Below are 19,153 nucleotides of genomic sequence, written 5' to 3'. Positions count from 1 at the left end.
CTGATGCCCACTTTACAGGTGGAAAGACTAAAGCCCAGAGTGGTAACGTGACTTGCTCAAGGTCTCAGAGATACCTGATGATATGGGTTCCAAGATGTCCCATTCCTATGGTTCTCACCACTTAACTGCGGGTATTTTTCACCTAAACGCCCAAGGAGGAAAGTCAGCCAATAGTTTTTCAACACCCAAAATGCTTCCTTTCCCTCCCTTTGGCCTCCTTCCTAATACAACTTCATTGCCACAGCCTGATGACAGACTTTGAAGGAGCTGGGGAGAGAGAAGATGGGAAAATACCTTACACAGTCTAGAATCCTTTTGTGAAAAAGCAAGATGTAACTCCCTGAGAGGACTGACAATTGGGATAACTACACTGGACTCCCAGCCAGGCTGCACTGGAGGCAGAAGCGAGATGCCCTGGGCTGCGCCGCCCTCGCTAAGCGCCCCCCTGCATGTGGAAGCAGCAGCTGGCCCTGTGGATGGGGGGCTGAGGGGCACACCTGCATTAAGAGCACAGGTACCGGAATCCCCTGCCTGGGTAGACTAAATCCCTGAGAGACACTGCACCGATTTCTCGCCCACACTGACCCTCAGCCTCCCCATCTGCAGAATGGGCACAGGCTACAGTGAGGACTGCAGGTGAGCCCGCATTGTGAACACTTAGCCTGACGCCCAGGGTACAGGAGGCACTCAAGAAAAGCAAGTCATTCTTCTTTTGTGGCTGCTCTCTGTAGGTCCTTGCTTCTGCGTGTGGAAAACTCAGGGCCAGAGTATTCACTCGGCATTTAACTCTGCATCTTTGCCTCTGGCCAACTAAGGATAACAACTCACCCCAATATGAGCACCCGGGCCATTTACACTACCGCCCACTTCGTGCCAAGCCCTGGCAAGGCACCACTGCTAATGCTCACATCGGCTCCACACAGCAAGCACAGCCTTCGCCCCCAACACAGGAAGGCTTCGGGGCGGCCACTCCAAGCTCTATCGCCCAGAATGTGGCGGGGGGGGGGTCTGGGGGGGTTGGGGGAGGGGCATTAAACCAGCCAGGCCGGGGCAACAGCTCCAAGGTGGAGACTAATTCTCAGGTCCATGGCAACCACACAGCCATGCGCACCTGCCCACCCACCTGCATGGTGCTGATGCAGAGGCTCCTGTGGATCACAAACTGGCTGAGGGCGGCCGAGCGCTTGTAGCTATTCCGGCCATGCACCATGAGTAACCGGCCAAGGTGCTTGAACTGGGTGATGGAGAAGTCCGCAGCCAGCGAAGCCTGTTTTCCTTCCTAAAATCCGACAACATTGGGCACAGTCAGGAGCACAAGAGGTCAAGACACTTTTTTTTTTTTTAATTGAAAAAGCAAGAAACTGTAAGGAGATTTTTGAAGAACTTCAATATAGAGGTTCTTTGGTTTCCAGCTATACACGGTTGGTGGTCTGAGTCTAAATTTCATTTTAAAAGAGGAATTTATTTAAATAAAAAACATTCATAAGCACAGATACTCATAATTGGGAGGTCAAACGGATCTAGTATTAAGCCTTGGGGGTTAGGCCCAACCCATAATGTGTATCAGAAGCAAAGAATCATTCTAAGATAGACATTTAGCACTCAGCTCCGTTCAGAGTTAAACATATGGGGGAGGGGGCACAGCTCATGCTACCAACAATACTAAACTGAACATTCCCGAACGTACAGCTCTGCATGTTCATAGAACTGGAAATAATTTATAGTGCAGCCATATTATGGGATTCTCCTTTTTTTTTTTTTTTTTGCAGTACGCGGGCCTCTCGCTGTTGTGCCCTCTCCTGTTACGGAGCACAGGCTCCGGACGTGCAGGCTCAGCGGCCATGGCTCACGGGCCCAGCCGCTCTGCGGCATGTGGGATCTTCCCAGACCGGGGCACGAACCCGCGTCCCCTGCATCAGCAGGCGGACTGTCAACCACTGCGCCACCAGGGAAGCCCTGGGATTCTCTAATTTTAAAAGGTACATGACGGATGCCTCTGATGGGACACATGGACATCACAGCCTCCTGGTGTGACGTGACAGGAAGACAAAAACTCCCCTTATGTGCTCCGCACACCAAAAACGCAGAACCTGAGTCAGATCCATCCGACCCGCAGACGTCCTGGGATGTTCCACAGCTGCCCCAAACGCCTCCAAAACATCAAAGTCGTGAGACACACCGCCTCCCCCCACAAAAGAGGTGGAGAGAAGTGTTCTCCATTAAAGAAGAGGGAAGAGACATGAAGACTCGGGAATAAATGCAGTGCCGCGATCCTTCACTGCTTCACGGAGATTTCTTTTTAAACACCTTGAGGACAACTAGGGAAATGAGACCATGAATAGTACATAATATTATCATATCAATGTTACGCTTGGGGTGATGCTGTTATTTTGCTTATGCAGAAGAATACACCTGTTCTTAAAAGAGATCCAAGCTGAAGTATTTAGGGGTAACATATCCGCAACTTACTTTCAGCTGATTCTGAGGAAGCAGGGAGAGTGAGGGGGAGGAAGAGCAGAGGGAGAATCCTGCAACTGTTTACAACTGGTAAATTACAGCAAAGAGTAGACAGGTGCTCACTGTTCTATTTCAACTTTTCTGAAGGAGTTACATTTTTCAAAATACAAAAGGTCGAGGCAACGTACAAAATGGTGGATCTACATGTTCTGATGTATAAAGAAATCTAAGATAGAACAGATTTAGGCAAGCTGCATTTTTAAAAAAGCATAGTATAACGTTTTAAATTTTACATTCTATGTGGAAATAATGTATACACATGTGTAAGATGTGTGTATGCATACATATATGTATTTATGTGTGTATATATATGATATTATATATATATATACCCATAACTACTAGTATAGAAATAGACAAAAATTCTGGAAGAATAACCAATGTTACTAGTTTTATACCTCCATCTAAAAGAAAGGATGCACTTTATCCATTTCTAAATTGTTTCAGGTTTTTTTTTTGTTTGTTTTTGTTTTTTTCTTTTTGCGGTATGCGGGCCTCTCACTGTTGTGGCCTCTCCCGTTGCGGAGCACAGGCTCCGGATGCGCAGGCCCAGCGGCCATGGCTCACGGGCCCAGCCGCTCCGCGGCATATGGGATCCTCCCAGACCGGGGCACGAACCCGTATCCCCTGCATCGGCAGGCGGACTCTCAACCACTGCGCCACCAGGGAGGCCCTCAGGTTTTTTTTTTTTACAGTGAGCACTTTTTACTTTTAGACTCCAAAAACCAAAGGAATCAGAATATAATTCTGAACAGAAGGGAAAATGTTTTAGTACTATCAGCATCGTGTGAAGAATTCCATCTATTAAACTCAAGTGTGCTTCTTAAAACCTGCATTAAAGGAATCCATACAGATTTCAGACATAACAACTCCTTCAAGGATCACTTAACTCTGCAATTTCAAGTAACTGTCAACTGGATGAGAACCAGAAAACCAGGAAAAAAAAAAAGGGGGTGGAAAAGAAAAAACATTTTTGGAAATTCCAAATGCAGCAATGTATGGAATGAAACACATAAGGGAGCATCTCCAGCCCTCACTCACGGCCTCTGTACTCTTACTCTACACACTGTGCTAACAAACGTGGTGACCAGCCTCCTTGCCTACAGTCACCGCAAGATCACAAACGAGAGAGGGCAGGGTAAACTATACACAGCTGGCACACAGTTGACAGGGAAGGAAAGAGGAAAACTACTATACTGTAACACACAAACTTAGCCTTTTAATGATGGGCAGGACTTCCCTGGTGGCACAGTGGTTGGGAGTCCGCCTGCCAATGCAGGGGACGTGGGTTCAATCTCTGGTCTGGGAGGATCCCACATGCCACGGAGCAACAAAGCCCGTGCGCCGCAGCTACCGAGCCTGCGTGCTAGAGTCCGCAAGCCACAACTGCTGAGCCCGCGTGCTACAGCTACTGAGGCCCGTGTGCCTAGAGCCCGTGCTCCGCAACAGGAAAGTCCGCCGTGGTGGGAAGCCCATGCACCGCAACGAAGAGTAGCCCCTGCTCACCGCAGCTGCAGAGGGCCCACGCGCAGCAAGGAAGAGCCAACACAGCCAAAAATAAATAAATTTAAAAAAATAATAAATTTAATGAGGGGCAAACCACGCCACATTCTTCCATAATCCCAAGAGATCACCCCACAGTATGATAACTAATGCTTTTACTGACAACACTCCCAGGAAAGCGATGGAAGTACATTCGCTGCACCCTAAGAATGTAGCAAAACACTTTAAAAAATTCGGTTTTGGCAAGCAAAGACTCAGCATTTGTCTGTAAGAAAACAGTGATAGGGATCTGTGACTTGCAGATAGTAATACTAGGTAATTATGATACATGATTCCTTATGCTCTGTAATTGTAATCTAGAATTTCCAGAAGCATTAAAAGCTGTGTCTTGGAGGGAAAATGAAACTCCAGCTGGTGGAGCAACTCCCAGCTAATGACACAACCACTTCACATCCTCACGACAACCACTGGGCAGAAATCAGCACACACGCCCCCCACCCCACGGGCTCACCTTTCCCTCGACACCCACACCACAGTCCGATTCTTGGATCATACTGACGTCGTTGCCTCCATCACCTGCGGGTCACCCAGACCAGAGAGAAGAGCCAGGAAATTAGGGAGAGGCAAGAAACATAAGCTTGCTTTCCACCGTTACTTTGAATAATCACACACGTGCTGCCTTTCACTCACGCTACGTGGCTTTTCTGTTCTGCTCCGTAATCGCTCCAGCAACCTGCAGCAACAGGTTCTTATTTTACAGGCGGAGGAGCTGAGAGTCAGAGGAACCAGGTGACTGGCTGAGGGTCCTAGCCATTGAGTCACTGAGCAAGGGAACTGTGTCCATGCCACGTGGGCACTTACAACATCGCATGCCCTGCCTCCAAGGCGTCGGTGTCTCGTCATTATCAGCAATGACAGACGTTGCACGTAGGGCACGCTTACTGTGAGGGCAGCAAGCACTTCTTAAAAGCTACCGCCCCTCGGAATCCTCATAAGCACCATCTGAGAGAACCACTGTTACTCTCCCCTTCTACCAATGAGCAGACAGGCTCAGCTGGGGGAAGGAAGCCCTCCGGGACCCTCAGCTAGGAAAAACCAGCAATTTGGACCCAGATTCCTCTCCGCAGTGTGGTCTTAGCCCCCAGGCATTGCTGTGTCCCATGTCACTGGCAAAGGAAGCGCAGGCTAAGGAGGAACGCCCTCTGCATGCTTCTCGACTCTTTCTCAAAGCAAAATACTTTAAAAAAACAATAATAGTAACAAAAATAGGGTCAAAGGGGGAGGGGGTGTCAATGTCACGGCCTGAATAAAGTGGCCTGGGAACCTGACCACCAGGGCAGCAGAACCCATTCACCCCTTGGGAAGGTCGCTCTGCGCAGGCGCGGTGCGCAGGCGCGGCAGCCCCTACCTACTGCACACGTGAGCTTGCCCGTGCGCTCCTGGAGCAGGCGAACAATCTGGGCCTTCTGGGTGGGCGCGCAGCGGCAGCAGACCACGGCCGGGCACTGGCAGGCCAGCTCCATGAACTCGTACTCGTAGTACTTGAGGCAAACCTGGCGGGGTCAGGGAGAGGTGGTGCGTCGGCCAAGGCCCCTCCCACACGGCAGCTCCCGGGAGGAGCCTGCTGGCGGGGTTGCCCGTGCCCACCTCCAGGGAGTCTCCGGAGATGACCAGGGCACAGTCGTGCTTCCTGCGGAAGGCGTTCAGCTCGAGGTGGGCCTCGCCGCGGTTGGTCACCTGGAAGGAAAGAAACGGGGAAGGAGGCCTTGCTCTCCGGAGCTGGTGGAACAACAAACAGCGGCTTCCTGCAGGCTCGTGAAGACCATGGCCGCCGGCCCGGGACCCCACCCCTCCCCTGCCCCCAGAGCCAGAGCCAAATTAGATCCTGTTTGCTGTGACTCTGTGGGAATCCGGAGGGCCTGTACGCCAACCATCCCCTCGCACTTCCCCCAGGATGGCTGTGACCCACATAATAAAAATAAGAGCACAAAGCCACTGTGCTTTCATTCTGTGCCAGGCACTGTGCAAATAAGCACTTTTCAAGCATTTTCACCCCATTTGTTTCTCACAAGGACTCTTCGAGGTGCATGATGATAATAGTTCTACTTTACATCTAAGGAAACTGACACAGGGCAATATTTGTTAGCCTGGCTACCATGTCACAGCCCATCCACTGCAGAGCAGGCCTTGGAAGCCAGGCATCAGGCAGGGGCTTTTCTAAGAAGGACCAGGTGTTAAATATGACACACTTTGTGGACCATACAGTCTGTCACAACTACCCAACTTTGCCGCTACAGTGCCAAAGCAGCCACAGACAATATGTAAACAGATGGGTAGATCTTGTGTTTAAATAAAACTTTATTTACAAAAACAGGTGGCCGGCACACGGGTTATAGTTTGCAACCCCTGAATTCTAGAGCATACAGTGTGTTCTCACTATGTGCAATAGTTATGTCCGGGAAAGTTGCTGTGAATACTGAAGTAGTGATTTTTAAACCACTGCTCCTGGGGGAGGTACAGGGCTGGCTAGGCTCCTAGGAGCCTCTGGTCCCAATATTTTTGTCCATCAGTCAATACATAACCTCATTTTCTATGTGCCTCTGTTTAAAGACATCTTTGAAAATATGTATTGTTGAAATAAGTCAGAGAAAGACAAGTACTGCATGATATCACTTATATGTGGAATCTAAAAAATAAAACAAACTAGTGAATGTGACAAAAAAGAAACAGACCCACAGATATAGAGAACAAACTAGTGGTTACCAAGTGGGAGAGGGAAGCAGGGAGGGGCAAGATAGGGGTAGGGGATTAAGAGGTACAAACTACTATGTATAAAATAAGGGGCTGGCAGAGTCAAGATGGCGGTGTGGGAAGACACAGAGTTTGCGTCTCCCCACAACTAGGGAACCTGCTGGACGCTGGTGGGGGATCTCAACACCCCGAGAGACAGGAGGAATGCTCAAGTGAACCGGTAAGATGTGGGGGACTGAGTGGGGAGGAGAAGTGGAGGCCAGACAGGACCAGCACCCCTGAGGGGTGGCTGAGAGGGGGGAGGGGTTCCCACGCCTGGAGGGACCCTCAGGAGCTCGGATGTGGGTGGAGTGCACCAAGCGTTTCCCCTGCCCAATCGGCCAGGGAAGTCTGCCTTGCTCTCAGGCCGGGTCCTACGCCCTCAGAGGCCCCCTCTAGGCCCCGTTGGTCCTGGGGGTGTAGGAAGGAGGCTGGGGGAGAACAGGAGAGGCAGGCGGGAGAGGCCCTTGGGGACTGGAGGAGAGCAGCAGAGGGTGTTTGCCCCACCCACTCGAGCCCTGCTGGGCTCCCAAGTGGGGTCCCCCACCCTCTGAGACCACAGGCAGGAGGCACACCTGGGCCCCTTCTGTTCTGTTGAGCCTAAGCCCCACCCCCTACACCCCCAGGGCCTTTTCCAGCCCTGGGGCTCCTAAGCATAGGCCCTGCCCACCACCCAAACCCCACCCCTGCTTAGGCCCCGCCCTCCACAACCAAGCCCTTTTCCACCTTTTTCTTTTTCCTTCTCCTCCTCTTTTTTACTATTGTGGTTCTGTTTTACCTTTCGGTTGTTGTTTCATCTATATTTTTATTTTTATATTCTTTCTAACATATCTGTTAGTTTCCTAGTCTAATTTTATTTTTTACTTTGTTATTGTTTTCCTTTTTTTTTTTTTTTGGCCGCCCCACACGGCTTACAGGATCTTGGTTCATGAGCCAGGGGTTGGGCCGAAGCTCCTGTGGTGGGAGCTCCAAGTCTGAACCACTGGACTAACAGAGAACCCCAGACCCCAGGGAATATTCATCGGAATGAGGTCTCCCGAAGGTCCTCATGTTGGCACCAAGACCCAGATCTACCCAACAGCCTACAAACTCCAGTGCTGGAAGCCTCAGGCCAAACAACAAGTAAAACAGGAACACAATCCCACTCATCAAAAAAAAAAAAAAAAAGAGAGATGGCAAAAAAAATATGTCAGAGATGAAGGAGCAAGGTAAAAACCTATAAGACCAAATAAATGAAGAGGAAACAGGCCATCTACCTGAAAAAGAATTCAGACAGTAAAGATGATCCTGAATCTCGGAAACAGAATGGAGGCACAGACTGAGAAAACAAAAGAAATGTTTAACAAAGATCTAGAAGAACTAAAGCACAAACAGAGTTGAACGACACAGTAACTGGAATGAAAAATACACTAGAAGGAATCAATAACAGAATAACTGAGGCAGAAGAATGAATAAGTGAGCTGGAAGACAAAACGGTGGAAATAACTGCTGAGGAGCAGAATAAAGAATGAAAAGAACTGAAGACCATCTCAGAGACCTTTGGGATAACAATAAATGCGCCAACATTCAAATTATAGGGTCCCAGAAGAAGAAGAGAAAAAGAAAGGGTCTGGGAAAATATCTGAAGAGATTATAGTAGAAAACTTCCCTAACATGGGAAAGGAATTAGTCACCCAAGTCCAGGAAGCACAGAGAGTCCCATACAGGATAAACCCTAGGAGAAACACACCAAGACACATATTAAACAGACTAACAAAAATTAAATTCAAAGAAAAAATATTAAAAGCAGCAAGGGTAAAGCAAAAAATAACATACAAAGGAATCCCCATAAGGTTATCAGCTGATTTTTCAGCAGAAACTCTGCATGCCAGAAGGGAGTGGCAGGATATACTTAAAGTGGTGAAAGAGAAAAACCTATAACCAAGATTACTCTACCCAGCAAGGATCTCATTCAGATTCAACAGAGAAATCAAAAGCTTTCAGATGAGCAAAAGCTAAGAGAATTCAGCACCACCAAGCGAGCTTTACAACAAATGCTAAGGAAACTTCTCTAGGCAGGATACACAAGAGAAGGAGCAGACCCACAAAAACAAACCCAAAACAATTAAGAAAACGGTAATAGGAACATACATATCGATAATAACCTTGAATGTAAATGGATTAAATGCCCCAACCAAAAGACACAGACTAGCTGAATGGATACAAAAACAGGACCCATATATATGCTGTCTACAAGAGACCCACTTCAGACCTAGGGACACATACACACTGAAAGTGAAGGGATGGGAAAAGATATTCCATACAAATGGAAATCAAAAGAAAGCTGGAGTAGCAATACTTGTATCAGATAAAATAGACTTTAAAATAAAGACTGTTAGAAGAGATAAGGAAGGACACTACATAATGATCAAGGGATCAATCCAAGAAAAAGCTAAAACAATTATAAATGTTTATGCACCCAAAATAGGAACACCTCAATACATAAGGCAAATGCTAACAACCATGAAAGTGGAAATTGACAGTAACACTAAAATAGCAGGGGACTTTAACGCCCCACTTACACCAATGGACAGATCATCCAAACAGAAAATAAATAAGGAAACACAAGCTTTAAATGACACAATAGGTCAGATACATTTCATTGACATTTATAGAACATTCCACATGAAAGTGGCAGAATACACTTTCTTCTCAAGTGCACACAGAACATTCTCCAGGATAGATCACATCTTGGGTCACAAATCAAGCCTCGGAAAATTTAAGAAAACTGAAATCGTATCAAGCATCTTTTCTGACCACAACATGATGAAATTGGAAATCAATTACAGGGGAAAAAAACTGTAAAAAAACATAAATACATGGAGGCTAAACAGTGCACTACTAAATAACCAAGAGATCACTGAAGAAATCAAAGAAGAAATTTTAAAAAAACATAGAAACAAATGACAACAAAAACACAACGACCCAAAACCTATGGCATGTAGCAAAAGCAGTTCTAAGAGGGAAGTTTATAGCAATTCAATCTCACCTCAAGAAACAAGAAAAATCTCAAATAAACCATCTAACCCTACACCTAAAGCAACTAGAGAAAGAAGAACAAAGAAAACCCAAAGTCAGTAGAAGGAAAGAAATCATAAAGATCAGAGCAGAAATAGATGAAATAGAAATGAAGAAAACAATAGCAAAGGTCAATAAAATGAAAAGCTGGTTCTTTGCGAAGATAAACAAAATTGATAAACCCTTAGCCAGACTCATCAGGAAAAAAAGGGAGAGGATGCAAATCAATAAAATTAGAAATGAAAAAGGAGAAATCACAACTGACATTGCAGAAATACAAAGGATTATGAGAGACTACTGCAAACAACTATATACCAATAAAATGGACAACCACGAAGAAATGGACAAATTCTTGGAAAGGTACAATTTTCCAAGACTCAATCAGGAAGAATTAGAAAATATAAACAGACCTATCACAAGTAATGAAATTGAAACTAATTAAAAATCTTCCAATAAACAAAAGTCCAGGACCAGATGGCTTCAAAGGCGAATTCTATCAAACATTTAGAGAAGAGCTAACACAGATCCTTCTCAAACTCTTCCAAAAAACTCCAGAGGGAGGAACACTCGCAAATTCATTCTACAAAGCCACCACCCTGATACCAAAACCAGAAAAAGATATCACAAAAAAAGAAAATTATAGACCACTATCACTGATGAACATAGATGCAAAAATCCTGAACAAAATACTAGCAAACAGAGTCCAACAACACATTAAAAGGATCATACACCATGATCAAGTAGGATTTATCCCAGGGATGCGAGGATTCTTCAATATACACAAATCAATCAATGTGATACGCTATATTAACAAATTGAAGAATAAAAACCACATGATCATCTCAACAGATGCAGTAAAAGCTTTTGACAAAATTCAACACCCATTTATAATAAAAACTCTCCAGAAAATGGGCACAGAGGGAACCTACCTCAACATAATAAAGGCCATATATGACAAACCCACAGAAAGCATCATAATCAATGGTGAAAAACTGAAAGCATTTCCTCTAAGATCAGGAACAAGATAAGGATGTCCACTCTCGCCACTCTTATTCAACACAGTTTTGGAAGTCCTAGCCACGGAAATCAGAGAAGAAAAAGAAAAGGCATACAAATTGGAAAAGAAGAAGTAAAACTGTCACTGTTTGCAGATGACATGATACTATACATAGAAAATCCTAGATGCCATCAGAAAACTACTAGAACTAATCAATGAATTTGGTAAGGTTGCAGGATACAAAATTAATGCACAGAAATCTCCTGCAATCCTATACACTAACAACGAAAAATCAGAAAGAGAAATTAAGGAAACAATCCCATTTACCATCACAACAAAAAGAATAAAATACCTAGGATAAACCGACCTAAGGAGGCAAAAGACTTGTCAGAAAACTATAAGACACTGATGAAAGAAATCAAAGATGACACAAACAGACGGAGAAATATACCATGTTCTTGGATTGGAAGAATCAATATTGTGAAAATGACTGTACTACCCAAAGCAATCTACAGATTCAATGCAATCCCTATCAAACTACCAACGGCATTCTTCACAGAATTAGAACAAAAAAATTTTACAATTCGTATGGAAACACAAAAGACCCTGAATAGCCAAAGCAATCTTGAGAAAGAAAAACAGAGCTGGAGGAATCAGGCTCTCTGACTTCAAACTATACTACAAAGCTAAAGTAATCAAGACAGTATGGTACTGGCACAAAAACAGAAACATAGATCAATGGTACAGGATAGAAAGCCCAGAGATAAACCCATGCACATATGGTCACCTAATTTATGACAAAGGAGGCAAGAACATACAATGGTGGTTCTTCAATAAGTGGTGCTGGGAAAACTGGACAGCTACATGTAAAAGAATGAAATTAGAACACTCCCCAACACCATACACAAAAATAAACTCCAAATGGATTAAAGACCTAAATGTAAGACCAGACACTATAAAACTCTCAGAGGAAAACACAGGAAGAACACTCTTTGACATAAATCACAGCAAGATCTCTTTTGACCCAACTCCTAGAGTAATGAAAATAAAAACAAAACTAAATAAATTGGACCAAATTAAACTTCAAAGCTTTTGCACAGCGAAAGAAACCATAAACAAGATGAAAAGACAACCCTCAGAATGGGAGAAAATATTTGCAAATGAAACCAATGGACAAAGGATTAATCTCCTGGGCTTCCCTGGTGGCGCAGTGGCTGAGAGTCCGCCTGCCGATGCAGGGGACACGGGTTCGTGCCCCGGTCCGGGAGAATCCCACATGCCACGGAGCGGCTGGGCCTATGAGCCATGGCCGCTGAGCCTGTGCCTCCAGAGCCTGTGCTCCGCAGCGGGAGAGGCCACAACAGTGAGAGGCCCACGTACCGCAGAAAAAAAAAAAAAAGATTAATCTCCAAAATATCCAAACAGCTCATGGAGCTCAATATCAAAAAAACCAAACAATCCAATTAAAAAATGGGCAGAACACCTAAATAGACATTTCACCAAATAAGACATACAGATGGTCAAGAGGCACATAAAAAGGTGCTCAACATCACTAATTATTAGAGAAATGCAAATCAAAATTACGAGGTATCACCTCACACTGGTCAGAATGGCCATTATCAAAAAATCTAGAATCAATAAATGCTGGAAACGGTGTGGTGAAAAGGGAACCCTCCTGCACTGTTGGTGGGAATATAAATTCATACAACCACTATGGAGAACAGTATGGAAGTTCCTTAAGAAACTAAAAACAGAACTACCATATGACCCAGCAATCCCACTATTGGGCATATACCCTGAGAAAACCATAATTCAAAAAGAGTCATGTACCACAATGTTCATTGCAGCTCTATTTACAATAGCCAGGACATGGAACCAACCTAAATGTCCATCGACAGATGAATGGGTAAAGAAGATGTGGCACATATATACAATGAAATATTATTCAGCCATAAAAAAACCCAAAATTCTTTTTAGTGAGGTGGACGGACCTAGAGTCTATCATACAGAGTGAAGTCAGAAAGAGAAAAACAAATACTGTATGCTAACACATATATATGGAATCTAAAAAAAAAAATGGTGCTGATAAACCTAATGGCAGGGCAGGAATAAAGACGTAGACATAGAGAATGGACTTGAGGACACGGGGGTGGAGGGGGAATCTGGGGCAAAGTGAGAGAGTGGCATGGACATATATACACTACCAAATGTAAAACAGACAGCAGCCACATAGCACAGGGAGATCAGCTCAGTGCTTTGTGACCACCTAGAGGGGTGGGATAGGGAGGGTGGGAGGGAGGCTCAAGAGGGAGGGGATATGGGGATATATGTATGCATACATCTGATTCACTTTGTTGTACAACAGAAACTAACACAGTTTTGTGAAGCAATTATACTCCAATAAAGATCTATTAAAAAATTTAAAAATAAAATAAAATAAATAAGCCACAAAGATATATTGTACAGCACAGGGAATATAGACAGTATTTTATAACTATAAATGGAATATAAGTTTTTAAAACTGTGAATCAGTGTGTTGCACACCTGAAACATATAATATTGTACATCAACTACACTTCAATAAAAAAAATTTTTAATTAAAAAAATATATTTATTATTGATTAATTAACACTAGACTCATGGCCAACAGGACCATAACTCATGCCTGGAGGAAGCTTATCTCCGGGAGACTCATCACAGCCTTCCTGCACTCAGGGATATGGTCAGTACCCAGCTCTGTGCTGGGGGCCATGTTAAACAGTGAAATTGCTAACAAAAAACCCCCCAAAATGCAAAAAACGTGGCACTGAGTAGACTGAAAAGGACCCTTGCATCCGCCTGAGAGCTGAGACAAGAAGGTAGAGCAGGCTTCCCTGGTGGCACAGTGGTTAAGAATCCGCCTGCCAATGCAGGGGACACGGGTTCGAGCCCTGGTCCGGGAAGATCCCACATGCCGTGGGGCAACTAAGCCCGTGCGCCACAACTACTGAGCCTGCGCTCTAGAGCCCACGAGCCACAACTACTGAGCCCACGTGCCACAACTACTGAAGCCCACGCGCCTAGAGCCCGTGCTCTGCAACAAGAAAAGCCACCGCAATGAGAAGCCCGTGCACCGCAACGAAGAGTAGCCCCCGCTCGCCGCAACTAGAGAAAGACTGTGCGCAGCAACGCAGCCAAAAATAAATCAATAACTTCTTTTTAAAAAGGCAGAGCACCGCCCCTCTGCACCTCAGCTGGGAACTCACTCGTCAGATGACTCAGACTTTCCACTGCTGTGCGTGCCGCCATATAGGGCTCTGAAAGCACCTCGAGTATTGATTTTCGGGTTACAGACAAGTTTTAGTGAGCGGGTGAATTTGCAAATACAGCATCCGTGAACAATGAGGATCCACGGTATCTGTCTCCACACGATGCGGGTTGTGCTAGTCCCGAAACTGCCGGATTTCATAAAGCTTCAACGGGCTATAGACCAAAGGCAGGGGTATGGGGGGAGACCCCCAAAACATCTAGATCCAGGGCTTCCCTGGTGGCGCAGTGGTTGAGGGTCCGCCTGCCGATGCAGGGGACACGGGTTCGTGCCCCGGTCCGGGAGGATCCCACATGCTGTGGAGCGGCCGGGCCCGTGAGCCATGGCCGCTGGGCCTGCGTGTCCAGAGCCCGTGCTCCTCAATGGGAGAGGCCACAACAGTGAGAGGCCCGCATACAGCAAAAAAAAAAAAAAAAAAAAAAAAACATCTAGATCCAGTTGTTTGGCTTGGTAGCTCTGATGACAGATAAGCAGGACCACCACATCTGGCCCCAGAGGAGACCTAGTGCCCCTCCCAACTCCCAACTCAATAAGGCCAGTCACAGCCCTTGGCTTCGAGCCCTGCAGCAGCTCCTTGTGCCTGCACTGTTTGGGCCAAGCGCTGGCCACCAGGGCAGGGAATTCATTTGCCACCCAACACGCCTCCTTCTAAAGGTTCCTCAAGGGCTTCCTTCAGGAGGGCAGACAGGCCGGCACCTGCGATCTGGAACTGATTTCCTACCCAAGGACTTGGCGTTGAAGGGTTCAGGGAAATCCCAGACTTGTACGAACAATTTCACGTGTATGAGCTCATCTGCATCCTTCACGCTGATCATGCCTAACTCCCGTCAGCTCCTCAAAGGGACCACAGCCAGCACCGGGTTAGGAACACAGGTTAACACGGGGCGCTAACCAGGTGCTCCTGCACCACCACCGGCAGGAATCGTTGAGCCTTGCCCGGGTCATTCAGTGATGCACCCAAACCAACGACGTGGGCTCCCGCCACCCCCCACCCCGGGGTCCACGCGAGGCTATGAGGTTACAGGGCACACGGCAGCACCAGCCCACAGGGCCCCAGAGCAGAGAACGCTTTACCAGCCGAAAAACGTGGATGTCTTGGTTTCTGGTCACCAGATGTGCATTCTTTGCTGTGCATGTAGCTGTCTCCAGCTTGTCGCCCGTCAGCATCCAAACCTGAAATTACCGCATGGAAGGGGTCCCCTTGGTTAGTGTTTGAGGCTAGCCTGTCGCCTGTGTCAGCCGAGTTTCCAAACACATCGAGCTGAACTTGATACGTTCCATTTACCTCCTTGAGGCCTACAATGTCCCCAACGAACCACAGGAAAGGGCCCAGTTCAAGGGTTTCAAGACCTTGGGCGTCCGCCGCTGGTGGCAGCAAAAGCTGGTGTGGCACTTCTGAAAAACCGGCCGCATGCTGCAGTAGACATCGTAAAACTCAACCTCTGCCCTCCTAATCCCCGTTCTGGAAATTGTTCTTAAAGCAATAAATAATCTCAAAGAAGGGGAAGGCTGTATGGACGAGGGGGTCACTTCCATGTCCCACAGGAAATACTGGTTTGTCACGTCCCATAGGGTCTTTCTACGCAGCCGGATGCCCCCGAGCAATCTCAGGGGGCTGAACCCTAACTAAAACGCCGACAGTTAACGTGCCAGGTTCTTCCTTGCCTCATAACTGAGCACTGTGCATCTCACTGTTGCAGGCTCAGAGAGGGTAGGTGACTTGCCCAAAGCCACAGAGCTAGTTCCTGTCCCAACCAGGCCCAGAACCCAGGTCTTCAGAGTCTAAACGGATGTGCTTCCTACCCTGCTGATTCACCCATTAACCCTCTGTTCTCTCTGCTCCCAGTGGGGAAGTGGGGTGGGGGCCTTAGAGTCATCGGACAAAGGAAATCTTGGCAGCAGGGCAAGTGCAGGAAAGAAAATAACCACAAAGGTTCCCCGAGTGTTTACCGTGCGGGGCACCTGTTAAGTGCTGTGCATCGTTCCTTCACAGTAACTTTATGAGGTGGGAAACGGAGGCCCAGGCCTCATCCGTCCTGCTGACATCGCCCCGCTCACGGGCACTCCTGCCAGATGCGGGCCCAAGGACGCAGCCTAGAGCTGCTCTGGGCAGAGGCAGGCAGCTTAACCTACATATTTTCAGGAGCTTCTAGCTGATGAGTTTGCTAATCCCTTGCTTGGGTCTGCTGAGATGCAGCCCGCTCCCCAGACGCCCTCTACTGGCGTCTCTGGATTAAACTACTAGATATGTATTTTTTGGCCCCAAACAAAAATGTAAATATGGCAGTTTGTTGGGGCAGATGGTCACTCTGTTGGGTGCTCATTCAGTTACCCAGACCAAAAGACAGACGGTTGGCTGGCCGGACACTCAACAAGAATATAACAAACACTGCAAATGCGCGGGACACAGCTGGTCCTGAGAGCTAAGGAGATGCTCTCAGTCCTGTCTCCATGGAGCCTGGCATGCAGAGGGGAAGCCGGCAGCAAAAGCAGACACACAAGACGTCTTCCACAGCTGTCAAGGATGGGAGGGCTACAGGTCACTGTCCGAGCCCGGTTCCCTGTCACTACTTCCATCCTCGGCCCCGCCTCCCCCCATCTCTAATTTTCACCCTCCACTGACGGGATCACTGGTCTAAGTCTGGAATTCACTGCCATGCGGCAACCTATTTCAGCAGTGGGTCCAGGCAGGCTCACCCTACCTTGATGCCAGCGTTCCTCAGGGTCTCCAGGGTGGGCCTCACGTCCGCCTGGAGCTGGTCCTCCACCCCTGTCAGGCACAGCAGCTCCATCTCCATCTCCAGGCTCTCGATCACTGTGGCCACTTTGAGGGAACGGTCGTGCACACTCAGCTTGGCCTGGACATAACGGGCCTGGGACACACCAGGGGACACTGTCACCGCTTAGGATGGGGAGGTGCAAGGCGGACCAACTGGCAGTGGGAGCGTCTCATCCCCCCCACACAGGGCAGGGACCCCAGCACCTGGGTGAACCTCAAAGGGGTGAAACTGAGACCTCCAGCCTCCTTCCCAGTTCATCAGTCCAGACGCTGGAGCTGGACAGACCGGAGCTCCACCCTTTGCTCTACACTCACCTGCTGTGCAACTTCTAGCAGGTCACTTAACTTCTCTGAGCCTCAGTTGTTTTCCTCCCCGAAGAGGAAATAACAGCCTCAACCTCACTGGGTTTTTACAAGGATTAGTACAACTCAAGATCTCAAAAGACAGTAGGTTCTCCCCACACAGCATATGCTCTGTAACCAAGAACTCTTGACCACCAGGTTGTCTAAAGACAAAGTCTTACTTCCAAAGACCATCGACCCAACCCTTCTGTTTATCCCCTCTTTACGGTGTTAACAAAGATACAGCTGTCACAAAGCATATGCCTTTAAAATGGAAAGAAAGGTAGAATTTTATCAGGGCTAGAACTCTCGTTAAATAAAACTTTACAAAGAACTCAAGCACATAAAAGAGACAGACCCAAGCACGGTTTCTCTGGGTGGAGCAGGACAAGGGCCGCAGAAGCCTTTCCCCGAACCTGGTCTCTTTCCCCTTCAGTCATGTGTAAATACATTCATTCAGCTTTGTGCCAGGACTGGGGGTACAACAAGGACCCTCCCCTCAAGGAACACACAACCCATGGGACGAGATGACAATTAACAAGACATATTTATACTGGAAGCCTTGGTAGTGAAAGTCAATGATTGAGTTCAAATCCAACATTTTTTACAGCTTAAAAAAATTAGGGCTCCAAGAAGGTTTACAATTTCAAATTTGAAGGTTTCACTTCAAATTTTTCAGAAGGTTTACAATGACTATCCTAAGTGTTGGGGTACAAGGGCAAACCAAACTGATAAAGTCTCTGCTCTCAAAGAGATTTTATTCCAGAAAGAAGCTATCAAAAAGAATGTGAAAATACATACATAAACAAAGTCATTACAGCTGGTGATAAATGCAATGAAGAAAGTTCAACAGGGTGACGATGGGGCGTGATGAGGTGGGGCTGCTTTAGATGGGGGAATCCAGGAAGACTTCTCAGAGGAGGCGGCATTTGAGCTGAGACCCAAAGGAAGTGAGGGAGGGGGGCCTTGGAGCTCTGTGAGGGAGGAGAGGACCAGGCAGAGAGAAGAACCTGGTGTGCTCAGAAACGACGTCAGTCTGGCCAGAGCAGAATGAGGGAGGGGAAGATGGAGAGGTGAGTGGGGCTAAAAAGTAAAAGAAAAGTCACAGAACCACTGACCTCAAAGTCTTGATACTGCTCCTCTGCCAGAGATTTCTTCGCCACCACAAGCACCCGCAGCCCTTCCCGGGCCATGTTTCCACACTGAAAAGCAAACCCCGGTCAGCGGAGAGCCGCACTAAGGGCTCTGTATCCCGGACTCTCTCTGGGGAGGGCTGGAGGCTCAAGTGGATGCCCCTCCCAAGGGGACAGTGCAACGGCAAATCAGATCGCTGCTTTCCCCTAAAGCAGTCTCTCTCAGCAAACCTTCCAAAGGGGTCTCAAAATTTAAGTCAATGCAGTAAGATCTCAGAGACTAATCTGGGTTTCTGGCTCGTTGGAAAAACCGAACCTTTGACGAGAGCACTTTCCCAAATGACCACAGCCAGTGATACTGAAAGGCGGCTGTTTCCACACGGTCCCACGAAACATAGCTGTCAAGTGAAGAATATTCCAACACGTTCAAAGCACAAAGTGTGACGCTGTCAGGAAACACGTCCCGGCCCGTTTCATTCACCTGAGTTACCTGCCTGGCCCCTGTCGGCATTTGGGTTTGTTACTCACTAACTGGAAATATGATATTACTGAACATAAAATGTGAATTCTGCACCTGGAGATGGGAGGTGAAACAGAAATGGCCTGACAGACTGGAGAGTTCCTTCCCTCCCTGCTGCAGCCAATTCCCACGTCACAAACTGGGACAAGGCAGCCTGTGACGGGGCCCCACGATGCCCGCCTCCTGGTACCCACACCCTTGTATGTTC

At 47.1% G+C, this 19,153-nt stretch overlaps 1 protein-coding gene across 1 annotated transcript in view; it reads right to left on the bottom strand.

Moving 5' to 3' along the window:
• Positions 1–19,153, bottom strand: part of ATP9A (ATPase phospholipid transporting 9A (putative)) — a 135,538-nt gene that overhangs the window by 12,665 nt on the left and 103,720 nt on the right. Inside the window, exons 17-23 of the mRNA XM_082600340.1 lie at positions 18,411–18,494; positions 16,874–17,044; positions 15,246–15,344; positions 5,668–5,757; positions 5,429–5,573; positions 4,532–4,596; positions 1,124–1,279 (exon numbers count right to left, since the gene is read on the bottom strand). Of these exons, the coding sequence (XP_082456466.1) occupies positions 1,124–1,279; positions 4,532–4,596; positions 5,429–5,573; positions 5,668–5,757; positions 15,246–15,344; positions 16,874–17,044; positions 18,411–18,494 (810 nt within the window). The remainder of the gene's footprint in view (positions 1–1,123; positions 1,280–4,531; positions 4,597–5,428; positions 5,574–5,667; positions 5,758–15,245; positions 15,345–16,873; positions 17,045–18,410; positions 18,495–19,153) is intronic.

Source organism: Mesoplodon mirus, assembly GCF_964341445.2.
Source record: "Mesoplodon mirus genome assembly, chromosome: 15".
NCBI classification, from domain to species: domain Eukaryota; kingdom Metazoa; phylum Chordata; class Mammalia; order Artiodactyla; family Ziphiidae; genus Mesoplodon; species Mesoplodon mirus.
The sequence above is the reverse complement of the archived record's forward strand: the minus strand, read 5'-3'. Positions and strand labels throughout refer to the sequence as shown.